At 42.6% G+C, this 26,388-nt stretch overlaps 1 protein-coding gene across 2 annotated transcripts in view; it reads left to right on the top strand.

Annotated features, from left to right (window-relative positions):
- Positions 1 to 26,388, top strand: part of LOC111969898 (cadherin-4) — a 236,754-nt gene that overhangs the window by 129,341 nt on the left and 81,025 nt on the right. For both annotated transcript variants that reach the window (XM_023996276.2, XM_023996277.2), the window contains one exon: positions 24,964 to 25,190. In XM_023996276.2, coding sequence (XP_023852044.1) covers positions 24,964 to 25,190 — 227 coding nt within the window. The remainder of the gene's footprint in view (positions 1 to 24,963; positions 25,191 to 26,388) is intronic.

Below are 26,388 nucleotides of genomic sequence, written 5' to 3' on the forward strand. Positions count from 1 at the left end.
AAATATTGAGGATGAGGAGCATCTGCTGCGCTGCATCTCGTTTTCCCTCAGGCCTTTTCTCTCCTCTGTCTATTGGCAGCGTGGCGACAGGTGTCTTTTCCAGGGAGGACGTGATAAATGAATCTGTGTTTGTCTGAAGCAGGAAATAAAGCACACCCTAAAGGATAACAAATATAAACAGGAGTTCCAGCCGTCTCAGATCTGATTAATCAAACAGCAAATGGCCGCCTCTCGAGGCTCACGCTGCCTGAAAGGCCACTGCTGAAACGCAGACAGCCACGATGTATTGAACGACAATCAGAGTACACACAATGACATCAGCATTGCTAGGCTTGGARTGCTGTCAAGTCTGTAACCAGAATGTAGATTGTATTAGGTCCGATACGGTAGTGTAGATTCAATTCCTGTACTGTACTCATAATGTATACCAGTGCGATTGCTTTTAAACACCGGCAGCTACTTACTGTTTGAAAAATGTCTCCCGTGCCAATTGAAGATTCTCAGCTTTAATTAAGATGATAAGAGACTTCTTGTCCGCCTTGTTTCTTTATACTGTTTGTGTTGACATAGAAATATGAGTTGACATTTATTGTAATCCCACATAATGATGTCACTTAGCCTCATTATGCTGCCGTTGTTGCCATTAGCCATGTTAATGTATGAATTAATGATGCTGAGAGTGGAAGCACTGCTCTGGGTCTAGTTAAGGGACGGCTCGACATGCACCTGCCATCTCCTGAGACACTCATTAGAACAACAGCATGCACTAGGATGCATCAGCCGTACACAACTCTTAGACACCGCACTGAGACTATGGAGACCAAAACTACACATGCACATACACATAGTTGCGCGCACACACACATAAACTTGTAAAATTGTAAAAGACATATGTGTTCTGTCACCTGTTCAGTCAGCTGTTCATTCATACCTTTTGGGTCCAGAAATATCTCTCCAAGCTCTGGGTGTGTTTCTAACCCCAAGCATGTCATCTCAAACTTTCAATGATGAGATCATTAGCAGTGTCTGCCAATTAGCTGCTGTAGCATTTGGCTAATCTCCAGCTCATCGGAGCAGTAGGATATGCTATATGACATGTGAGCGCAGCATACGCCTGTGTGCTCAGTGGTGTGCAGTGTTGCGCTAATAACTTAACAGGCCCACTGAGAGGAGATACTCACTGGGAGTCTTCTATCCACACAGTTGGGAGAGAGAGAGAGAGAGAGAGAGAGAGGGAGAGACAGGAGAAGGGAGGGATGGAGGAGATGGATAGAAATGAGAATTTCTGTGTGTGTGTTCACGAAGGATGACTGTGGCAGAAACAGGTCACTCTGTTCAGGTGGGGGGGGGGGGGGGGGGGGGGGGGGGGGGGGGGGGGGGGGGGGGGGGGGGGTGTGTGTGTGTGTGTGTGTGTGTGTGTGTGTGTGTGTGTGTGTGTGTGTTGTGTGTGTGTGTGTGTGTGTGTGTGGTGTGTGTGTGCCTTCGTGCGTGCGTTTTGAATGATAGCTCAGTGATTGCCCATTTGGAATAGGAAAGCATTGGCGACCTTTCCAACAACAAGATGGCGTAGCAGTCGGACGTGTGTTTGTCTTTGTCTTATCCCGTTTAAATAGTCTGTTTTTGTCGTATATATTTTAATCTCACTTTCTATCTACGAACTAAATATGCTTTCCTGCAACCCGCCTCACCCAATGTGGTACGGATCTGCTATTTTTATTCCTTATAAATGGAACCTCCATCAGGAGCTAGCCAACAAACTAGCTACTAGCTATCAGTCTTTGTTAGCCACGGCTAGCGGTCTCCACCTTTTATAGCTCGGACACCAGCCAGCTTTAGCTCGGACAATACCTACCAGTCTGCACAGCGCGATATCAACCCAGAGCATATCGGACTGCTTCTCTCTACCACATCACCGGATTACTGATGCAAGCTCTGGACCATTACACCGGATCATCGCAGCTAGCTAGCTGCAATCGAGTGACTACTCTTAGCTAACGCCTCTGTCACGAAGCAAGCACCAGTTAGCCTTGTGCTAGCCTCGAGCTAGGCCCATATACCAGCTAACTTCTTGGGCTACAATACCTCTTTTGCCAATTGGCCTGGACCCTTTATTGTCGACACGGAGCCCCGCCGATTCATCATGACTGGTCTTCCGACGTAATCGTCCGATGTGGTTTCAACTGGCTTTTCCGTTGCGATGTTGCCGAAGACCCATCCGCTAGCCCCGGCCCACTAGCTTTCTGAACGCCATTGTCTCCCGCTCGCCTAGCGTAGTAACGACTACCAAACAGCTCCCTGACTCACCTATTGCTGCTCATTGGTCCCTGTGATCATTCGGCTACACAGCTGATGCCTGCTGGACTGTTCACTAACGCGGTACCTCTTTTTGTTTATCTGTCGGCCCCAGCATCGAACTCAGGTCCTGTGCGTACCTAACTGAACCTCTCTGCCCTTTCATCGCCATTTACCCGTTGTTGTCTTAGCTCTCCCGATCAACTTTATGCTTTATGCTTCTCTCTAATGTCAATATGCCTTGTCTACTGCTGTCTCAGTTAGTACTTCTTATTTTATTTCACTGTAGAGCCCCTAGTCCCGCTCAGGGTGCCACAGGGTTCAATTCTCAGGCCGACTCTTTAATCTGTATACGTCAATGATGACGCTCTTGCTGCTGGTGATTCTCTGATCCACCTCTACGGAGACGACACCATTCTGTATACTTCGGGCCCTTCTTTGGACACTGTGTTAACTAACCTCCAAACGAGCTTCAATGCAATATAACACTCATTCCGTGGCCTCCAACTGCTCTTAAATGCAAGTAAAACTAAATGCATGCTCTTCAACCGATCGCTCCCCGCACCCGCCCGCCCGACTAGCATCACTACTCTGGACGGTTCTGACTTAGAATATGTGGACAACTACAAATACCTAGGTGTCTGGTTAGGCTGTAAACTCTCCTTCCAGACTCACATTAAGCATCTCCAATCCAAAATTAAATCTAGAATCGGCTTCCTATTTCGCAACCAAGCCTCCTTCATTCATGTTGCTTAACATACCCTCGTAAAACTGACTATCCTACCGATCCTTGACTTTGGCGATGTCATTTACAAAATAGCTTCCAACACTCTACTCAGCAAATTGAATGCAGTCTATCACAGTGCCATCCGTTTTGTCACCAAAGCCCCATATACTACCCACCTGCTATATATACTACCCAGCCCCATATATTACCCACTATACTACCCACTGCTCTCGTTGGCTGGCCCTTGCTTAATACTCGTTGCCAAACCCACTGGCTCCAGGTCATCTATAAGTCTCTGCTGGGTTAAGCCCCGCCTTATCTCAGCTCACTGGTCACCATAGCAGCACCCACCCGTAGCACGTGCTCCAGCAGGTATATTTCACTGGTCATCCCCAAAGCCAACACCTCCTTTGGCCGCCTTTCCTTCCAGTTCTCTGCTGCCAATGACTGGAACGAATTGCAAAAATCACTGAAGCTGGAGACGTATATCTCCCTCACTAACTTTAAGCATCAGCTGTCAGAGCAGCTTACCGATCACTGCATCTGTACACAGCCCATCTGTAGATAGCCCACCCAACTACCTCATCCCCATAGTGTTATTTYTTTTTGCTCTTTTGCACCCCAGTATCCCTACTTGCACATCATCATCTGCACATCACCCCAGAGTTATTGCTAAATTGTAATTATTTCGCCCCTATGGCCTATTAATTGCCTTACCTCCCTATTCTTACTACATTTGCACACAGATTTTTTTATTTTTCTATTGTGTTATTGACTGTACATTTTGTCCCATGTGTAACTCTGTGTTGTTGTTTTGTCAAAGTGCTTTGCTTTATCTTMGCCAGGTCGCAGTTGTAAATTAGAACTTGTTCTCAACTGGCCTTCCTGGTTAAATAAAGTAGATTTTTTTTTGTGTGGAAATGTATTGTAGGGTTTGATTCAATGACAAAGAATGAGACTTACAGTGCAGGGGAACCACTTGAAACGTTTCCTGTATGACAGCTGAGTGTCTCCTTAAGTTTCAAGGCTCTGCCAGTGACCACAAAGCAACGTGTGTAATGTCCGCTACACAAGAATGTTTAGTATCAGACACATACTTAGACATAACTCATGGTGTACTGCACATGAAGTACCCTTCAAAATTGTACGTTCATTGCATGCCACCTGGACATTCAGAGCATTCTCCTGTGAATCATTTTGTGAATGTAGACGTTAAATACTGTCTTTGAAGTGAGACAGGGTTTGTTTCTTTGTTTACTTTGTTTGCTTCTGTGATAGAGAGGGTTCATTCTTCTGAAGTGTGACATTGCAGGTGCATCTGAAGTGATTGTCACTGTACTGCATATTGCTACTTGTTAGAGCTAGAGGAGCACTCCATGTTGTTTATCTCAGTCTTTCATCCCTCCCTCCCTTAGCATGTAACACCCCCCCCTCTCACTTTCTCATTCTTTCCCATTTATTTCATTTTTCTCCTCTCTCTCTCTCTATACCTCGCTTCTCATTCTGTCTCTTGTTTTCTCTGTCTCCCAAAACACTGTAACGTGCCGTACAGCAGGCTCCTGATAGTTTCTTGCATTAATAACGATGACCTATTAACTGACAGTGATGTCTCAGAGGAGAACCACTTGTCAGTAAATTATACATGCTGTCGCTCCCTCTTGCCCTGTCAGGGAATGAAAGCAGTAGTGGCAGACAGGCAGTGTCCCTGTCCCTGACTGGGTTGTCTCTCTCCTGTTAAGGTCACGTTATTGCTTTATTAAAAGGTTATGCTGGAGAAAAAGCAACAGGGGGAGAAAATGGACACTGACATTCGTACATATTAGAGGAACATTTCACAGAGCTGGATGTCAATGTGTCTGAGAGGAAAACTGCTGTCTCCACTGCTGTCTCRATTGGCCCAGCAGCATCACCCGTTCCCTTGGCATTTACAGGTATTTTAGTTGCAATTACGTTTGAGTGCTCAGTTATTGAATGGTGGTTTCAGAAAAACCTCCAGCAGTGCACCAGTGCATCTGCATAATGTGCCAGTGTGATTCAACATAAGTGTTTACCAACCCTGAGGTGAGCACGCAACTCTCCAAAATGTTCAGTGGTTTTGATTCCCTTTGAATTAGAACCATTTAATGGGTCTACATCAATGGTTTGTATTATGCAGGCCCATAGCACAGACACAACCTCCATTTTACAATTCTCCTCAATGCACTATTTACTTTATTTTGCTTAGCAGAGGTCAACAGCAGTCTCTGTGCCATTCTACATTACATTTCCAGGATAAACAACATCAGCTATCTCTCCAATATTTTTTGGTGATTTAAACAGGCCACACAAAGCCTTGGTCTGATCTACTACTAGATGGATTCACAGGCTCATTCAATTTACATGCCTAAACCATGTGTATCTATCCCGCAAATAAGATGTGCACTGGGGAGACGGGCTAGGAGATGAAGCTCAATGTGTTATTCCAATACTGTGCAAGTAGATTATTTCCACAAATCCGCTGGAGCCTGTTGTATTACAGCACAGAATCCCATTCATATGGGGCTTATGCAGTTTTACACTGGCTTACGCCATGAAAGTCAATAACAGGGAAGGAGAACATATAGCGTGGTACGTATGGCTTCCCCCATAATGTGACTTAAATAGTAGTTTGAGGACATGTTGCTGTACAGTGCTTAGTGAAAGTCTACACACCCCTCTGCAAATGTACAAATCCCACTCCACATTTCCAAAGTGCAAGAACAATTATAGAAAGGTTTTCCAAATGAATGAAAATAAAAAACAAAGATGTCTTGTTTTTTTGTCAAAAGCAATTTTGACAAAAACAATGGATAAATGTTGCGCTAAGAGTTGTGCAAAGTTGGTAGAATCTTATTCAAAATGATTGCCAAATCAGCTTCCAACAAGTATTAACTCTGGGGCGTGAAGAAATGCGCAATCAAGACATTTATTTATTTATTTTTTGTGGAAAATATTTGTCATTTTTTAAATGTCAAGTAGGTTGTATAGATCGGTACAGGGGAAATCTATTTTGTATTCTCTTTTTAAGATCGAATTTTAAGGCAACAAAATGTGAAGACTGTGCAAGGGGTGTGTAGACTAGCGACCGTATATGGATGTTCTATATACACGGATGTTCTGTATGTAAACACATACAAAACTCACATTTTACTCAACTTTGTCCTGACCACTTTTGTCCTCAATGATCTGAGGTACAGTGCCTTCGGAAAGTATTCAGACCCCTTGACTTAAAATAGATTAAATCGTTTTTTTCCCTCATCAATCTACGCACAATACCGCATTATGACAAAGCAAAAACAACAGCAGACCACGTGTATGGCGTTGTGTGGGCGACCAGTTTGCTGATGTCAACGTTGTGAACAGAGTGCCCCATGATGGAGGTGGGGTTATGGTATGGGCAGGCATAAGCTACAGACAACGAACACAATTTCATTTTATTGATGACAATTTGAATGCACATAAATACCATGACGAGATCCTGATGCCCATTGTGAGGCCCATTTCTTTTAAGGTATCTGTGACCAACAGATGCATATCTGTATTCCCAGTAATGTGAAATCCATATTATAGAGCCTAATTCATTTATTTAAATTGACTGATTTCCTAATATGAACTGTAACTCAGTAAAATCATATTAAATGCATCCCTTCACCATGCTGACATTTCCTGGTAATTCAGGCTTCTCTGTTTATTGTACTCATCACTCTCACCACCTCTGCAGCTACAGCACGCATGGAAGCCATGGATACCAGGCTCCTTTCCACCTCAGTCAAAATGCCATGTCTGCTCTTTTCATCAGAGGAACCTGCATGTTTAATGAGTCCGTAACACAACAGAATGAAAAGCAGGAATGGTGCTCAGACCGTCAAGTCAATTCCAATATCCCTGTATCTCTCTTTCACACTGTTCTCCTCGTGTCTTCCTCTTTTCCTCCCTCCCCTCCTTTCCTCGTTCACTCTGCAGAAAGTAAAAGAATGAGAAAGAAAGCTAAAGCTAAGTCTGTCATGTGTCAGGGATGTTGAGAAATCCTGGGGAACACATAAGTTACGAGGGAATTCTTCTCCTTGTTTACAAAAGCAAAACTGGACATAAACTTTCTCTCATGTCTCTGATGCCCTCAGCCAGATATAGACAAGGGGAGAGAGTGTGGAGACTTTGAGGAGTTGACACAGTTAGTCATAGTCTTGCAGTGAGAGGGGGGTAGAAGGGACTGAGGCTCAGCGCTTAAAGGATTGGGGCCTGGCTCTGACAGCTCTCTCCTGCATTCTGACAGCTCTTTGTTTAGGGTCTCACTGGAGGAGCTCCAGGGGTTCACTGTGTTCTCCAATGCTGCTGCAGACACACAAGCCTGCCCTCAGTATACGGCTATGCACTAGCTGCCTCCTTCTCACTCTCGTGTTTGTGCACTCCATGTCTTGATAGATGCGTGAACAACACTGGGTCTGCATGTGTCAGTGTGTGTTTCATCCACTAGGCTGGCTCTGATGCTCTGTGCTGTATATTGGCTTTGAAGCCGCTTCTCTGCAGCCTCCTGATTTTCGAGCTTTGCCCTGCATATTGACTCTGATATATTGTAGCTGTAAACATCATTCTGTCTCTCTCATTTCTCTCTTCCTCTCTTCCACTTTCCCTTTCTCTCGCTCTCTCTGTCTGTCACTCCATCATGTCTCTTATATGTCTCTCTCGGTGTCTCTCTTTTTTGCTTTTCCTCTCCATCTCCCTCCTTCCTCTCTCTCGCTCCACTGCTGCACTTAAAAAAAAAAAAGATGAGCAAACATGGAGGCTGCCTCCAGAATTCATATTCCGAGCCTTTCCATCTCTCCATCTCTCCTTCCGCCAGCATTATTCCTCCCCCAGAGCCCTGGCACAGGATTAGAGTTAAATGAGAAATGTATTGTTTCCTTTATTCAGTAAAGTCAAAGAGTAATGGAGTTAATCTGTCTTCTTTCAGTCTTTTGAGGAGGGAGAGCGATTAGGGCCTCTGTTAGGAGAGATGGAATCGCTGCCTTAAAAGACGGAATAAAAATGTCAGTGTATCTTTAATGACAGTCGACTTGACATTTCCTACCAATCTTTTTCATCGGAAATACTCATCCCGAATGTTTATTATTCTCCTGAGTCCACCAGAGAAAAATGCCATGTCATTCTACTGTGTGATGCTATAGTGTGCTCTGGTTCCAGTTTTATCATATTTATATTGACTGGTTTAGAAAGAGTGGTTCCGTCCTTTCACCGCATTTTTTTGTGGTTTAAAACTGTTTATTTATTAACCTTTTGAAGGTCTGAAAAAAGATTTACCAACACGATTTTGATCAAATGAGATTTGGATGAGAAACAGATTGAATATGATAGCAGATATCTAAGACCCTTAGCAGATTCTCCTCTGGGAAAGTGAGATGACTGAGGAGGGAAGTGTGTGTAACCTGAGAAAGGCCAGGCTTGTTGTATTGAGCCCTAACTTATGAGGGTGGTATTATTATGTCTTTTCACATTTGACAACCTTGCAAATTTCAGTCTCATATAAGCGGGAATTTGCTTAGCCTCCTAAACAGTTACCATGCCAGCACAGCAATCGTGCCTAATGGATTTTCTGTACCCGGTTATTGCTGAACACACAAATAGTTATGGCAGGAACAAAGGCTTTTTTCTTACACAGTGGGGAGTGAAAGGGAAGTTTTACAGAGTTGAGAAGGAAAATGCTACTGTTTACGTTCTCACACACATAKATTTTTATAAGGGTCTATTGCTCCATTTCTGAATTAGATTCTGGTTCCAAGCAAATAGGCCACGGCCTTCCAGTCTCTTTGTGAAGCGTATTACGAGTATAGGCTACCCTGATCCTGCCATCTGATTCTGATTTTTGTTTACCTTTTTGTATTTGATTTCAAGCAGGTGGGTGGGACTTTATAAATAAAGCCAATGAGTGACTAGCAGGGGTGTATGAAACTACTAGTTGTGAATCTCTATTATAGATATGTAGAGCCCCTGTGAGACCACAGTGTTTGGCATGAATGTTTTCACGGGAGCCATCCACTATGATGCCACCTGAATCAACATATCTTTGGATTAGAAGGGATTGTTTCCCCTGGAAGCTCACTTGGTGAGCTCAGTTGATTAGCAGATTCAGATGGGATGTCTGGAGGGAAAGGAGAGGTTCTGGATAGGAGTTCTGAATACTGCCTTCCTTTTGAACCCTCAAAACAAGGCTACTTTTACAGTAAAACAAAATGAGAGCCTATGTGAGATAGAAGGTGTGTGAATCCACACCCTGACTGCATTCCTTTCCTAAATGTTCTCTCCTTTGAGCTTTTGAAGCGTTCAGAGTTTGAGGTGTGCTGAACAGTGCTGACAAAGCCAAAAGGCTGTGCACTCGGGTGGCTGGATCGATGCAGTACCACGGCGGCATGGCCTGCGGGAACTGCTGCCACCATCCCTCATAACGTACTCTATGTCCTCATCTACCTCTCTGTCAAATCTCGGCCCGATGCAGGAGAAAGATTTATGCATAGCCATTCTACATGAGACATACTGCAGATGGAGCTGAGGCAGACTTATTGCCTATTGCGATGCTCAATGCTGTATGGTTGTATTTGTTCTTGCAGATTACGGCCGTAGTTTTGTTAACGGTTCAAAGTGCATGTTGATATTAAAGCCATGACACTACAGTAATGAGCATTCTAAGTTCATGACTATGTACCATCAGATACAAAAACACCAAGCAATTGCTCAGTATTGGTCGTATGACAAGCATAACCTTCCGAACTTGACCTGATCCCTTTGACTTCACCAATCATTAGTAGCTAATATATTTTTATCAGAAGGTCTACAAAAGTGATTTCTTATCAGTTAATGAGAGAGAGAGAGAGAGAGGTCGAGAGAGAGAGGTCGAGAGAGAGAGGTCGAGAGAGAGGTCGAGAGAGAGGTCGAGAGAGAGGTCGAAGGTCGAAGTCGAGAGTCGAGAGTCGAGCAGTCGATATAAGATGGTCGATCGAGTCCGGTCGAGAGGTCCGCGCGAAGAGAGAGAGAGAGAGAGAGAGAGAGAGAGAGAGAGAGAAGGAGAAGAGAGAGAGAGAGAGAGAGAGAGAGAGAGAAGAGAGAGAGAGAGAGAGAGAAGAGAGAGAGGAGAGAGAAGAGAGAGAGAGAGAGAGAGGAGAGAGAGAGGAGAGAGAGAGAGAGAGAGAGAAGAGGAGAAAAGGGGAGAGAGAGAAGAGAGAGAGAGGAGAGAGAGAGAGAAGAGAGAAGAGAGGAAGAGAGAGAGAGAGAGAGAGAGAAGAGAGAGGAGAGAGAGAGAGGAAGAGTCTTGAGAGGGAGACAACGTTTGACCTTTTGAAGGGTTTTCCATACTGCGGTAAGAGTCCAGTGGTGATAAGAATATTGGTTTTGGCGCCATAGCCCAGGGAGACAGGTCTCCTATTCCCAGGCAGGAGATAGCTGACCAGAGGAGCCAAGCCCCTCCTATTGTGCCTGTGCATTTGAAGAAGAAAATAAGCCACACTGCAGACCAGAGCACTGAGGGGAAAACACACACCAGCACACAGGAGTGTATCAGATCATTATGATAATAGACTGGGAGGTGGGTTGGCTCTCATGGGAGAGAAGGGGAACCGGGTTTGGAGGGTAAGGAATGATTGGAGGAGATCATACTCTATTAATGTCACAGGGAAATTGGTTTGCCTCCATAGCCATGACATGCATAATAAAGACATGCATAGGAATATATTAAAGACTATGCTTTCTGTACCGCATTAAATTCAGTACCTGGGTTCTATGCTTTTAAAGCTGGTCTGAGATGGCTTGTGATATGTGAACGGCTAAAAGAGCAGTGTAACATTGCATTCCATTGATAACTTTCACTTGAGACACAAAAGTGAACTTAGAAGAGGGCCTTGTCGAAATCCTCTCCTTTCATTATCTCTGTGATCTCAACATTTTCTCAGTGTTTGTCAGAGGGAGAGATCAAACACTCTGAAGAAGATATGTAGAAAGCACGCTGCAAATGTATTAGTCTGGATTTTCTGGAACGGTCCTCATTGACTTCAAAGTAAATTGATGTAAAAATAAATTCAGATTTTTTGCTGCGAGTCAAGTACTTTGTATGACCATTTTTTTTCTTCTTAAAATGTCAGTTTACGTGATCAAATATCTGCTTATACAGACCGAGATTAAGGGTTGTTTAAGGGTAGTTTAGACAGTCAGCTAGTGTTAAGAGTAAAATGGTATGACTCTATTGAATGTTCTTAGATTCATCTAGCCATCACATTAAAAGGGTAGTTTGGGATTTTGGCAGTCAGATAACCCCGTGGATTCCATTTGTATGTGCGTCCAGTCCGGTATAAAGGAAGTTAGAGGTAGTTTTGCAAGACAATGCTAACATCATGCTAGCTGTTCCCATAGACTTCCAGTCATTATGCTAATGCTAGTTAGCAATTGCACTAACACTACTTAGCAACTTCCTTCAAACTTCAAAATAGCCTTCATTTCTCAGAACAAGAATAGACTGATGAGTTTCAGAAGAAAGGTCTTTGTTTCTGGCCATTTTGAGCCTGTAATTGAACCCACAAATGCTGATGCTCCAGATACTCAAATAGTCTAAAGAAAGACAGTTMTATTGCTTCTTTAATCAGGACAACAGTTTTCAGCAGTGCTAACATAATTGAAAAATAGTTTTCTAATGATCAATTAGCCTTTTAAAATGATKATCTTCGATTAGCTAACACAACGTGCCGTTGGAACACAGGAGTGATGGTTGCTGATAATGGGCCTCTGTATGCCTATGTAGATATTCCATAATCTGCCATTTCTAGCTACAYTAGTCATRTACAACATTAACAATGTCTACACTGTATTTCTGATCAATTTGATGTTATGGACAAAAAATMTGCTTTTCTTTCAAAAACAAGGACATTTCTAAGTGATCCCAAACTTGTATGTTGTTACCTTGTCCCTGGCTGTGACATTGTACATAGTTCTATTTGTTTAGACCATAATCTGGTCCATTTCATTCGGTGTTATGTGTGTGCACGTGCATGACTGCATGTCTTTGTCCACTTTAATGTATACACTACAAGGCTGGCTCTGAATGTAAAAAACCTTTTCATCGGGTGAAGATCAGTCCGCATCGATTCCTGCTTTTACTTGAACAAAGCTTACRGGTTCAATACCACTGGTTAGAGTGTAATTATCCTTATAATGGCAACGTCTGCAACCGGCTTCCAACAATCTATGTCCATATTGTCTCTGTATATTTGTGGTGCCTACATAAGCACATGTAATGGTTGTCTGTAGACTAGYCATCCTGGGGGGGATCTCTTTGTGTGCCCATTAAAGACTGTACCAGGATCATGAGGATAATAATGATACACTGAATCAATGGGGTGACATGTATTGTGAGCATCTAGATGGGAACTCCAAATGACAAAAGGACGTGTGAATCGCAGGGAAATATTACTTTGACATTAATTTGCACAAGTGTCACTTTCCTCCACAGACCTGATGCACTTCCGCTGGGAGAGAGTGACACAAAGCAAATTGAGTCCCCTTGATGTAATATCATCAGTTACATCCTTAAGACAAAGAAACATACAATGGGGACAGTTGTAGGTAGATGTCAATGACAAGTAGTCAATTTGCTGTAGGTGACTCCAGGTGGCCTTGATTTCCTTGAATGCAGAATACAAACAACTGTCTCTCCTCGTCCAGTCCAGAGCAAGGGGTTTCAGACAAATAGTTGGCCCGTGTCTATGGGTTGCCCTGGGGGACCAGTGGAGGATTAGAGCATAATGGATGAGAGTGAGGGATAATGAAGGAGATCTGTCTTAAGTCTAATCACTGGTTTAAGGAGACATGATCTGGTCAGAGAGAGAGAGAGAGAGAGAGAGAGAGAGAGAGAGAGAGAGAGAGGGCTGTCTGCCTGGTCTGATTACTCTACTCACAGCCAGTCACTATTCATCAGATACTGCGCAGGTACTGTACATCGTAACAGTGATACCCAGTAGATATTCTACAGCTCAACATAGGAACCCACTTCCTAGTACATACTGTAGGTGCTCAGATATTCTACAATCATTCACTCAAACATCAATATTTCCAGGGGTTAGTGTTGCTGAGGACATAGTCCCACCCATGGCATTGCAATCTGCTACTGCGGTCATGTTCGGTATACCCCACCTGTATGTTGCTGTTGTTTCTAGATTTACGCACCACCATAGTTGCACACATCATGATTCATCGGTTATGTATTTATTCATTTCCTCTCTACGTTATTTGCCTTTCATTTTAATATGTTCTTCAATGAATACAGACATTTTTGTTTCTCTGTCTCAGTGGGTATTTGTAATGCTAATTAGGCTAATTGTACAAAATCAAATCAAGATGCTGAACACGGCAGCTAAACAATCACCAGGGATGTCTGGGAACACGTCATGCTAATAATCAGAGACTGAGAAAAGGCTGTTGGGTTTCAGGGAGAGGAGGGGGTAGAGAGGGTTAAGCACTACGGTAGTAAGAGAGGGATGGAGAGAAAATGAAAGAGAAACACAGAGATGCTGATTACCTTCTAAAGACTGTTCCAGTTCCCCTGAGGGAGGGAGAAGAGACCATTTTTAGTCTTCTAGTATTTATTAAGCCTGCCTCCAGGGTAATCAGGATTGGCTAAAAATACCCATTGGAGGAGGACTAGACAATAACACTATACACTTTCTAGTCTGTGCTGATGTCTTCCTGATGTCTTCCTTCATGCACATTGGCCAACATCTTTATAGCCAATAAGGAACGTTAAATGCTGATTGTACCTTTTTGTACACTGTATCTGCATCTTACGTTAGAAAGGTGGCGTCACATTGGTGGCTGTTTGCACTACAGATAGTCAACTTTTTATCTGTAAATGTATCTCAGTTCCTCTCTCTGTTTCCCCTGATCACCCCCCCCCCCCCCCCCCCCCGCCCCCTCCCCCCGCCTAGCTGACCGCTATGTGATATTATTATATTGTACTTTGAGATAACAGACAGTGTGATGTAGCCTTGAGGTAGTTATGTGCTCTGTCTTCTTAAGGAAGATATTGCTCTGATAAAGCACTTCTCTGTGCTGCTGAATTGAAGGGGAAGCCTTGGAGGCAAGTTCTGTGGGAGTCAGATGAAAGGAATAAAAGAACAGTTCTGTTTGTCCAGTATGCACTGTGTCAGAGGGGAATGCATGTCTTAAGATAGCATTTTAAAGGGACTCTCAGTCCAATCAGGGCAGCTCTTTCCGTTGGTTACTTCCCTAATGCAAATACGATGCCAAATTCACTTGACACAGACTGAAATTAGGGTGGAGTTTGTAAAACCACATTCAGTTATATCTAGTGTTAATTCTCAGTTGTGATGCTCAGTCTGACCTGAGAGCTATACGAGTCTCACAAATGTAGATAATTCATGGATGTAGGATCCAGTGGGTGCAGGTTAATATTGTCATCATGTTCGTTAGGGACTTGGGGGGGGGGGGGGGAATAATACTGGTACTACTGTGCATCTATTTTCCTAAGATTCCCTTCTGGTTCTATCTTAATTGGACCATAAATACCAGCGAATGGGATTGATAAATGGTGTGTGTATTTTCAGCAGGTTGGGGTCAGGTTCAAGTTGGATTTTGCAGTGCTTGAAGTTGGTCCAGGCAGAGGTAGATCATTCTTTTGAACTGTCGGGCTGGGTGTGGGGCATCAGTAGTTCTTAGCATAACCTTGAAGATGTCACTAATGCGCCTGATGGATAGTGTGTGTATGGGCCCAGGAGACACACTGACGCCCCCTAGCTGTGGATGGCTCATAAGAGACAACACACACAAACACAAACACACACACACACACGCACGCACACACACACACACAAACACAATCACACACTCAGAAAGGTCCCTGGGCTGAATGGAGGTGTATAAATCACATTGACGCTTCGCACTGTGATCTGTGACCCAGTCTTTTAATTGCATCCGTTCTGCCTTCCTCCCATACTCATTCTTTACCTCGTTCCCCGAATTTCGTCCAGCCGTACCCATGAGAGGCTCTAATGCAGAGATAAGAGAGGAGACTAGATCTGTGGACCTTTACCACTCTGCCCGCGGGCCCGGTGAAGACGCCTCCTGATAGGCCGGCAGCACAGACTGAACGGACTCTGCTGAAACACACTTTGATTAATGACACCGTCTGTGTCCACTCAGGCACTGTGTCAATCCTGACACTCAGTATGGTGACACAATGGTTTTGGTGCCTTCATAGAACACTCTGGAATCTTGCCAATATGAATAACATGTTCGATTGGGAACAATATGGGATATGATCTCAGATGCTTTAAACTTTCTGTCTGCTCTCTACATTCCATTTCTGTTAAAGGTGCTGTTGACAGAAAGTTCTGGTTATATCACATACTGTACATCTCCCATAACAATACCGCACTCAAGCATACACACACATACATACATATACACACACATACATACACAGGTACATACACAGATGCATACATACATACATACATACATACACATACATGCACACACATATCAGCTTGCCAAAGCTCTTGAGTCACAGTTGGTTCCATTGTCATGGGCAGAGCTGTCAGAGGGGAAAGTGTGAGCTTTTAGTTAAGCAATAGGGAACGAGAGGCAGAGGAATTTATTTCATTTCCTAAGGCAACGCAAAACACTTTGAGAAAAGTCACATTGCAAAGGTACCTGCAGTGCCTAAACACAGCAGCATGTAAATGGAAGGGATTTAACCTCCCCTTTAGCACAATACATCATTCTGATCAAAGTAGATTCAGATGGATTCAACTCTGGTGGGTTGTAGAAGGGAGGCGAAGGATTTAGAAACATAATTTCATGAGATGCATTCTTCAGGATGCACCAACTCTGCCATCAAACACAGTGCCAAACACTGCGGGAGGACAGATAGATATGTTGTGTCTCCAGCCATGCACTTTCCCTCTTCAAGTCTGACCATACTAAGTGCTGTAGCTCCAGTACAAGCCTTATGGTGTTAACCTGCAACTCCGCCCTCCCAGTTCAACTAATCCCACTACTGTTAATGTGTTGCATTGGTCACAGTGTGTCTGATTAATCACCAGGCCCTGTGTTGTTCTCCTTCTCCTCTGTTCTCAGCCAGTCAAACACTGTTATTTGCAAATTTAGTGGGAGGCGCTGATTGGCCTGTTGGGTTGAAGGAAGCGGCAGGGTGGCAGACGAAATGTTAACTTAGCTCCGCTCCACCACCGAGATAAACACAGCCCAAACAAAGGAGCGCAAGGCTGGATTTGAGGCTTTTCTCAGGCCTTCTCTATACCCCTCAGACACCAGAACATGCCATGGTTGGCTCAACTAGGGCTGCAACCTGGGACTACCGTCTGGCTGCAGCATCACGCTGGTCTCACCCTGCTTCCTGTGTGACCCTGGTTTACCATCTAACATCTGAAGGACTGGGAGACACAGGAAGGATCCTGTTACATCTCTGGGATAAGATGCCCTCTAGTACATTGCGATGGAAAGATACCCTGCTTTACCATCTAACATCTGAAAGACTGGGAGGCACAGGAAGGATCCTGTTACATCTCTGGGATAAGATGCCCTCTAGTACATTGAGATGGAAAGGGACCTATTTGTGTGTTAGTGGTTGGGTGTGAGCTGTGAAGAGAGAATCTAACGTAGCTGCCGTTTGTGGCTGGCTAATGCCTTTGTCCTGCCAGCCTGTTTGCATTAAAGCATGTCTGAGCGGCAGTGACAGTCAGTCTGTGGGGAAAAGGAGAGGAGGATAGGGGGATGTGGGGTTAATTATGTAGGCGAGGGATAGGAGAGGGAGATGTGGCTAAGAGAAGGGAATAGGAGAGGAGAAAAAAGCGAGGGAGGGTATAGCAGAATGCAGCAGAGTGGATGAGGGAGAGGGAGGACAGCGAAGGTTGTGTTGAGGTGAAAACAAACACACAACAGCAGCCTGAGCAGTGTTAGCACATGCCACTAACATTATGTACGTCTAATATGATGTATGTCTAATATTATGTACATCTAATATTATGTACATCTAACAGTGTGTACATCTAATATTAAGGACATAGATTAAGTACATCTAATATTATGTACATATATTATGTACATCTAACATTATGTACATCTAACATTATGTATGTCTAACATTATGTACATCTATGTACATCTAACATTATGTACGTCTAATATTATGTACATATATGTACATCTAATATTATGTATGTCTAATATTATGTATGTCTAATATTATGTACATCCATTATGTACATAATATTAAGTACATATATTATGTACGTCTAATATTATGTACATATATGATGTATGTCTAATATTATGTACATATATTATGTATGTCTAATACTAATGTATACACTATATTATGTATGTCTAATACTATGTACATATATTATGTTATGTCTAATACTATGTACATATATTATGTAATGTCTAATATTAAGTAATATATTATTATGGTACGTCTAATATTAAGTACATATATTATGTATGTCTAATATTATGTACATATATTATGTTATGTCTAATATTAATGTACATATATGATGTATGTCTAATATTATGTACATATATTATGTATGTCTAATATTAAGTACATATATTATGTATGTCTAATATTATGTACATATATATGAATGTCTATATTATGTACATATGATGTATGTCTAATATTATGTACATATATTATGTATGTCTAATATTAAGTACATATATTATGTACGTCTAATATTAAGTACATATATGATGTATGTCTAATATTATGTACATATATTATGCACGTCTAATATTATGTACATATATTATGTATGTCTAATATTAAGTACATATTTATGTATGTCTAATATTAAGTACATATATGTATGTATGTCTAATATTATGTACATATATTATGTATGTCTAATATTATATGCGTCTAATATTGTGTACGTATAATATTATGTACGTATAATATTTTAATGTACATCTATTATGTACATCTATTCTGTACGTCTAATATTATGTACATCTAATAATATGTACATCTATTATGTACGTCTAATATTTTTGTACGTCTATGTACGTCTAATATGATGTACATCTATTATGTAACAAACAAGGGCATGCGTTCATCCACCTCTGGCCTGCTCGCCTCCCTACCTCTGAGGAAGTACAGTTCGCCGCTCAAGCGCAGTCAAACTGTTCGCTGCCTCTGGCACCCCAATGGTGGAACAAACTCCCTCACGACGCCAGGTCAGCGGAGTCAATCACCACCTTCCGGAGACACCTGAAACCCCACCTCTTTAAGGAATACCTAGGATAGGATAAAGTAATCCTTCTAAACCCCCCCCCTTAAAAGAGTTAGATGCACTATTGTAAAGTGGTTGTTCCACTGGATATATCATAAGGTGAATGCACCAATTTGTAAGTCGCTCTGGATAAGAGCGTCTGCTAAATGACTTAAATGTAAAATGTAAATGTAAAATGTATGTACGTCTAATATTATGTACATCTAAATATATGTACATTTTACATGTTATGTACGTCCTAAATATGTACGTCAATATTATGTACATATATTTTGCACGTCTAATATTATGTACATATATTCATGTATGTCTAATATTATGTACATCTATTATGTACGTCTAATATTATGTAACACCTATTATGTACGTCTAACCATTATGTACATATATTATGTACATCTTACAGTATGTGCGTCTAATATTATGTACGTCTAATTATTATGTAGTCTAATATTATGTACGTCTAATATTATGTACATCTATAACATTATGTACATATAATATTATGTACACTCTAATATTGTGTACATCTAATAGTATGTACATATATTATGTACATCTAACATTTATGTACGTCTAATATTATATGTACATCTATGTACATCTAACATTATGTACATCTAATATTATTGTACATCTATTATGTACATCTAATATAATGTAAGTCTAATATTTATACATCTATTATGTACATCTAATATTATGTACGTCTAATATTTTTGTACGTCTATGTACGTTTAATATGATGTACATCTATTACATGTACGTCTAATATTATGTACATCGAATAGTATGTACATTTAATGTATGTACGTCTAATATTATGTACATATATTATGCACGTCTAATATTATGTACATATATTATGTATGTCTAAATATTATGTTACATCTATTATGTACGTCTATATTATCGTCATTATTATGTACGTTAACAGTATGTGCGTCTAATATTATGTACGTCTATTATGTACGTCTAATTATTATGTACGTCTAATATTATGTAAGTCTAATATTATGTACATCTAACATTATGTACATATATATATTTGTACATATAATATTATGTACATCTAATATTATGTACATATATTATGTACATTCTAACATTATGTACGTCTTATTATGTAGTCTAATATTATGTACATCAATGTACATTCTAACATTATGTACATCTAACATTATGTACGTCTATTATGTACGTCTAATATTATGTACATCAATGTACATCTAACATTATGTACATCTAACATTATGTACATCTAAATTATGTACATCTAATATTATGTACGTCTAATATTATGTACGTCTAATATTCCATACGGGGGCAGTTTTGTGACCCCCAGGGTGCTGTGTATATACACTACCGTTCAAAAGAAATGTCCTTGTTTTTGAAAGAAAAGCACATTTTTGGTCCATTAAAATAACATCAAATTGATCAGAAATACAGTGTAGACATTGTTAATGTTGTAAATGACTATTGCAGCTGGAAATGGCAGATTTTTTATGGAGGCCCATTATCACCAACCATAACTCCTGTGTTCTAGTGGCACGTTGTGTTAGCTAATCCAAGTTTATCATTTTAAAAGGCTAATTGATCATTAGAAAACCATTTTGCAATTATGTTAGCACAGCTGAAAACTGTTGTCCTGATTAAAGAAGCAATAAAACTGGTCTTCTTTAGACTATTTTAGTATCTGGAGCATCAGCATATGTGGATTCGATTACAGGCTCAAAATGGCCAGAAACAAAGTACTTTCTTCTGAAACTCAACAGTCTATTCTTATTCTGAGAAATGAAGGCTATTCCATGCGAGAAAGATGAGTGGGAGGCCCTGGTGCACAACTGAGCAAGAGGACAAGTACAATAGTGTCTAGTTTGAGAAAGAGCCTGACGCTCCAGATACTCAACTAGTCTAAAGAAGGCCAGTTTTATTGCTTCTTTAATCAGGATAACAGTTTTCAGCTGTGCTAACATATTTGCAAAGTGGTTTTCTAATTATCAATTAGCCTTTTATAATGATCAACTTGAGTTAGCTAACACAACGTGCCATTGGAACACAGGAGTGATGGTTGCTTTGAAAACAAGGACATTTCTAAGTGACCCCAAACCTTTGAACGGTAGTGTATATCAGGTAGTGCATAACAGTGTTTCAGTGTGGTATAGAACGGATCGCTCCACAGAGCGTGACTGCCATTGTCAGTGGTGACAGACTACTCCAGAGGTCAGGGGGGTTTGGGGGGTCACGGCTGCCTGCGCCCTCTGTCCTGTCCTGCAGTTGTGACACACTGGCCGCTCTGTCTGTCGGACAGAATGTTCAGTGCCGGTTCACACCGTGAGCATCAGAGCAGAATGGCACTGCCCCCGCAGCACCAGCCCTCCATACCCTGCCAAACGTCCTAGTCTATGTGAAGACACACACACACACACACACACAAATATACATGTAGATGCTGCACTGTGCCCAGGAGTTATACTTGGCGCACACCCAATGAACCTCTACATGCACACATGTGCGTGCGAACACGTCCAAATCTGAGCAGACCGTGGCTCAATAGCCCTAAAGGCCCTGCTCCATCGACCCGAGCCAAACGTAGCCAGTGCAGGTGGAGCCTGTCAAGTGTGAGGTGACTGGTGGAGACTTGGACATACACCATGATGTCTACCGGGGCTTAGCGGAGCAGCAACCATGGCGATGCCCTTCGTCCTCAGATGCATACTGTACTGTACATGTCATACTGATAGAGAAGAACAACCCTGACAGCAGCCAGCTGGGAACTCACTGAGATCAACATCAAAGAACCAGGTGCATACAGTAGGCCCTACATACTGAGATAACAGAGCCCTGCAGAATGGGCAGACATGGACTATGGTATATCTCATCTCGTTGGCTTTTATGCTGTTGTATAGGTTCCACACAGTGAGTTCATGCCCCTCAGCTTCTGGCTAAGTCATTCTCCCTCTTTAATCAGATTAACAGTGTGCGTGATAAAGTGGGGCCGGAGGCAGCATTGATTAAACCTGAGGGACGGCAGGGTTTTAATAAAGGCAGCTCCGGCCTCTGGAGAGCATGGGGTTCACTGACCTTCAGGGACGTCTGCTGAGAAAACAAACACTTGAGTCCTGTCTTCATTCATTCTGAACGTGAACGCTCTGAAAGGTTTTAAAGCACACCTGGCAGCAGCTCAATTCACACCTTGGCTAGGCCAGCCACAGATGCTTTTGCCTCTCATGCACCAACTCTCTCTCCCCTCCTCTCTCTCCCCCTCCTCTCTCTCTCGCTATCTCTCTCTCTCTCCCCTCCTCTTTCTCTCTCCCCTCCTCTCTATCTCTTTCTCTCTCCCCTCCTCTCTCCCTTTCTCTCTCCCTCCTTCTATCTCTCTCTCTCCCTCTTTCTCTCTCTCCCTCTCTCTCTCCCTCTCCCCCTCCTCACTCTCCCCCCCCTCTCTCTTCCACTCTCTCGCTCGCTCTCTCTCTTTCCTCTTTCTTCCCCCCTCGCCCACTCTCCCCATCCTCTCTCTCTTGCTCCATTACTCTCTCTCTCTATCTTTCTCTCTCCTCATCTTTCTCTCTCTCCTCCTCCCTCTCTCTCTCTCACTCTTTGTCTCTCAAGCTCACTTTTTTCACTGTTTTATTTCTCTCATCATCCTTTTATCTCGTTTCCCCCCACAGCTTGATGTATTAGTAAATTAGCACTGTCTCCACTATGGTGTGATGGCATGAGGCGCATTGGTGGTTATTCCATTGTATCTGACTGTGTTCCAGATCTGTTACACTGTACCTGGATTATTTCCGTCACAGTTGAATGGATGGTATTTGTAGCGTTTCCTGCTAACTGGATGTGTCAGTAAACACAGCGTGTCCCCTCCTCTCTGATATGTCAGCAGGTGGGCAGAGAGCTGGCCCAGTGCCCTCAGAGACCAAGCRTGCCTGTCACAACGACACGCCACAGCGCCACCGCCAAGGCCATGCGTGTGTTCCCATGCCAACCACCCCGCTGTCACAGGGGCACAGGGCCACGGGTACAGACGTGCCCTCAGAACCCTGTGCCTTTTCTTATACTAACGCACACACACAGCCTCAGAACACACACCCCTACAGTGAGCCTCACAAGTCACACGCCACAAGAAACTCGCTTAAATCACAACATTTAGTCTGTTCTGTTTAAGCACATTGCAGCCATTGGCACAATACAGCCTGTTCTTTGCTGTGGCACCAAACTGATTGTTTTTCACATAGAAGCATGTTGTTTCTGTCTGAGTGTTACTGCAAACTGAGACGTTGCTCATGACTGATCTTACATTTGAAACCTCAAAATAGTGAAGGAGTGAACAGTTAATCATTTCTTGGTTGGATATGAATTTCTCCACATGGAAGAGACTTGCTGTGCTCTGCATAGCTTCCTTCCAGGGTAGAGAAGGTGGATTGGATTATGTTTGTCTGTTACTGTAAGATTGATGCACACATTGTCAAAATGATGTTTGCCGTTCCTCCATTACACGTACAATTACTCCCTGGGTGAAATAGCAGCCTAATTTGTGTGATGGGTGCCGCGGTTGTTTAAAATATTTTGTGCTGTATTAGTCTGTTGTTTGGTGCATCTTTTGACAGGAAGCTGGGCGATAAATTGGATAGATGGCTTGATAAAAACCTTGTTGTGCAGAATCCTTCACGGTGGATTTAGAAAAATGACATCTCCCCAGCTCATAACAGACGATTTGTTCCCTGGGTGATTTATGAAATCAATGTGTCTTGTTATCAGCAGCAGGAGTGTGACTGAGAGATAAGATCGGTGCACAGCCTTTTTAAACATAAGGAGAAGGGGATGGAAGCTGTGTGCACCCTGTGTGTGCACCCTGTGTGTGCACCCTGTGTGTGCACCCTGTGTGTGCGCATGTATATTTTTCCTATATGATAACTTGAGATAATCCTGCAACAGCGCAGCACTAGGACTGAGTAGGGAAATACAACAGACAATGAAATGTCTAAATTGATTCATCCAGAGTCCACAGTTTCTAAAATGCTGCTTATTATCCCCAGCAATGTGCAGACATCATAATGATCATAAAAGCCATTCCACCAGGAGTAATGTTACAGTAGTAAATAAAGACAACCAGTTATTTGGACCAACAGTAATTATAAGTCAGAGCCTGGTTAACCTTGGTGATTTACAGACACTTAATTCCCTTCTTAAGACCTTGTTATTGCATTTATTGTGTGTGTATGTGTGCATGTCTTTTCTGTTGGTGTTATATCAGTTACTTCGGCAGCGTTCACACCTCCATTCTCAGACAAAGTGCTACAGATTGGTCATACCATACGATGAATGCTGCTGTGAGACCCGGTTTCTTTTCCTGCTTGCTTCTTATCCCTCTCTGGGCTCCACTAAACAGACCTGGGCTCTAGAAGCATCCCTCAGGTGTCAGTGATGGCACCATCTGCTAACTAGAGTTGCCTAGACATTCGTCAGTGGCACGGCCACAGGAGAGAATGTTTTCATTCCCTCCATCTCTGTCAAGCCACTACCTACATGACTCACTCTGTTGGGACACTTGGCGATGACAGAATGCTTCAGCACTCAATTCTGGAGGTGGCATATGCCAAGTCCGTGTGAGCAGCAACAAGATGTTGAAAAGTAAAGATACTTGACATTAATGTCCGAGTGTTTTGCCTGAAATTCTCAAATCTAAAATAAAGTATAAAAGCTTTGATTATTCCTCTGAATGAAAAGATAAGGTATTGATAGTGAATGTTCAGTCTGCATAGCTTTGGAGTTTTCCCTCAGATTTGATGTGGTTGAGCTGGCAACTTGTCATCTGTCATCGCAGTGTCTATATCAAAGTGCTCCATGCCATCTTCACCCCTTCTCTCTCTCTCTCTCTCTCTCTCTCTCTCTCTCTCTCTCTCTCTCTCTCTCTCTCTCTCTCTCTCTCTCTCTCTCTCTCTCTCTCTCTCTCTCTCTCTCTCTCTCTCTCTCTCTCTCTCTCTCTCTCTTCTCTCTCTCTTCTCTCTCTCTCTCTCTCTCTCTTTCTCTGCTCTCTCTCTCTCTGTCTCTCTCTCTCTCTCTCTCTCTCTCTCTCTCTCTCGTTCTCTCTCTCTCTCTCTCTCTCTCTCTCTCTCTCTCTCTCGCTTCCTCTCTCTCTCTCTCTCTCTCTCTCTCTCTCTCTCTCTCTCTTCTCTCTCTCTCTCTCTCTCTTCCTCTCTCTCTCTCTCTCTCGCTCTCGGAATCAGTGGAGCTGTGGCGGGAGGAGCTATTGCTCATTGTAATTGCTGGAATGGGGAAACTTGACTGAGAGACAAAGCGCTTCAGAGTGTGCTGCACTAATTTGACATAGCTTCCATGTACCCCTGTCTCTCCTCAAAAACGCAAGGAAATAAGGATTTGTTTCATACATCTATTTTGGTTTCACTGGAGATTAAAAGTTGCCTTCACCTCAGAAGACAAGATGAGGAGAGATGTGTCTTTAGGGAGGTGGAAAAGCTATGCCAGTATTTCACAGCAGTCACGTCACCAGATTTGTCACCTCATCCTCTGTCTCTTTATCCCTACCTACCTCCCTCCCTCTCTCTCTCGCTCCCTCTCTCTCTCTGTCTCTCTCTCTCTGTGTCTCTCTAGTGAAGTTTGATGACTGTCAGCACAGCAAGGCTGTGGACTTCGAGAGCAGTGACCCTAACTTCAGTGTGCGTCCTGACGGCTCGGTGTACGCGGAGCAGGAGGTGGCCAACCTGTCTGAACCAGTCCAGTTCATGGTGACCGCCCGCGGAGGTCATGACCCTCACATCTGGGAGACCACGGTCAAGCTGGCCTTGGCTGGCCACCCGCCTTCTGTTCCTGTGAGTCAGGTAAACATATATACACTGCTAAAGTTATAAAGTTTGCCTTAGGTATAGACACACCAACACACCCCTGCTACTGACAGACTGTACTGAACCTCAGTTGTACAATTGCATGGAGACACGTACATTATTTATACACTTGAAAACCTCTAGCCTCTCAGGTAAGATCAGTTTTCAATGATCCTCAAGTACATTATATAAAACCACATTTTAGGTTCTGCTTTTCAAATAAGATGTTGAATAGTAGGAGGCTTAATGCTTCCTCCAGGTCATGCTTTTAATCATAGAAAACGTCCAAGAATTGTGTAAAGCAATTGCAGAGCTGGGATTAAAATTCTGCCCACTCCTCCCAGCACAATAATGGAGGGCATGAAATAATTGACATTGATTGAGCTAATGTTCCACTCTGAGGGAGGCATGCAGGAACCAGGTGATGTGGTAACAGCACTTTGTAATTATGTTCCCACGTCGTGGGAGCAAGAGATTCAATAATAGAACAAGAAATAATTATGTTTGAGCAATCAAATGAAAATGTTAAAACCAGTTACATGTTTTAAATTGATACATTTTTGTTGGGAATCGCTTACAACTTATGTTAGGTACTTTCAGGACACTTTTCTTCCCGGCAGCAGTGTGTAATTTTGGTCAGCAGGTGATTCCGAAGTGGAAAATTGCTGTTATCCCCTGTAGAAAAGTTGTCATAAGTAATTTAAATTGTTTCATTAAATGTGTAGCCATGAAAAACTAAATTGTGGAAATGTATAATTCAGGATAAGGGATTTCTCCAACACTAAAATGTTTTCAGAAACAAAAAAAGACATGCATCAAATGGTCATACTCCTTCTTTTTCTGGCCTGCTCCATATATTTTAACCCTTTACAACCCTAAACCCATGGCTATTTGATGTCGGTTAGCCACTGTATTTGGTCATACAGACTCTAATTCCAAGAAAAGCTAGGTGAATGGTTACTGAAGGGTAGAGAGAGAGCATGTATGTGTGCGTGTCCTTCCTGCTGGCATTAGTGTTTCCTCCTCCTACCGTGTGACCCAAACAGCACTGCAGACAGGCAGGGGCTCACGGGACACACGGATGTGGCCTAGAAGAGCCCTGTCCTGTCCTCCTATACAGGGCCCTCCTAATGTCCTGTCCTCCTATACAGGGCCCTCCTAATGTCCTGTCCTCCTATACAGGGCCCTCCTAATG

Source organism: Salvelinus sp. IW2-2015, linkage group LG11 (assembly GCF_002910315.2).
Source record: "Salvelinus sp. IW2-2015 linkage group LG11, ASM291031v2, whole genome shotgun sequence".
Lineage (NCBI taxonomy): Eukaryota > Metazoa > Chordata > Actinopteri > Salmoniformes > Salmonidae > Salvelinus > Salvelinus sp. IW2-2015.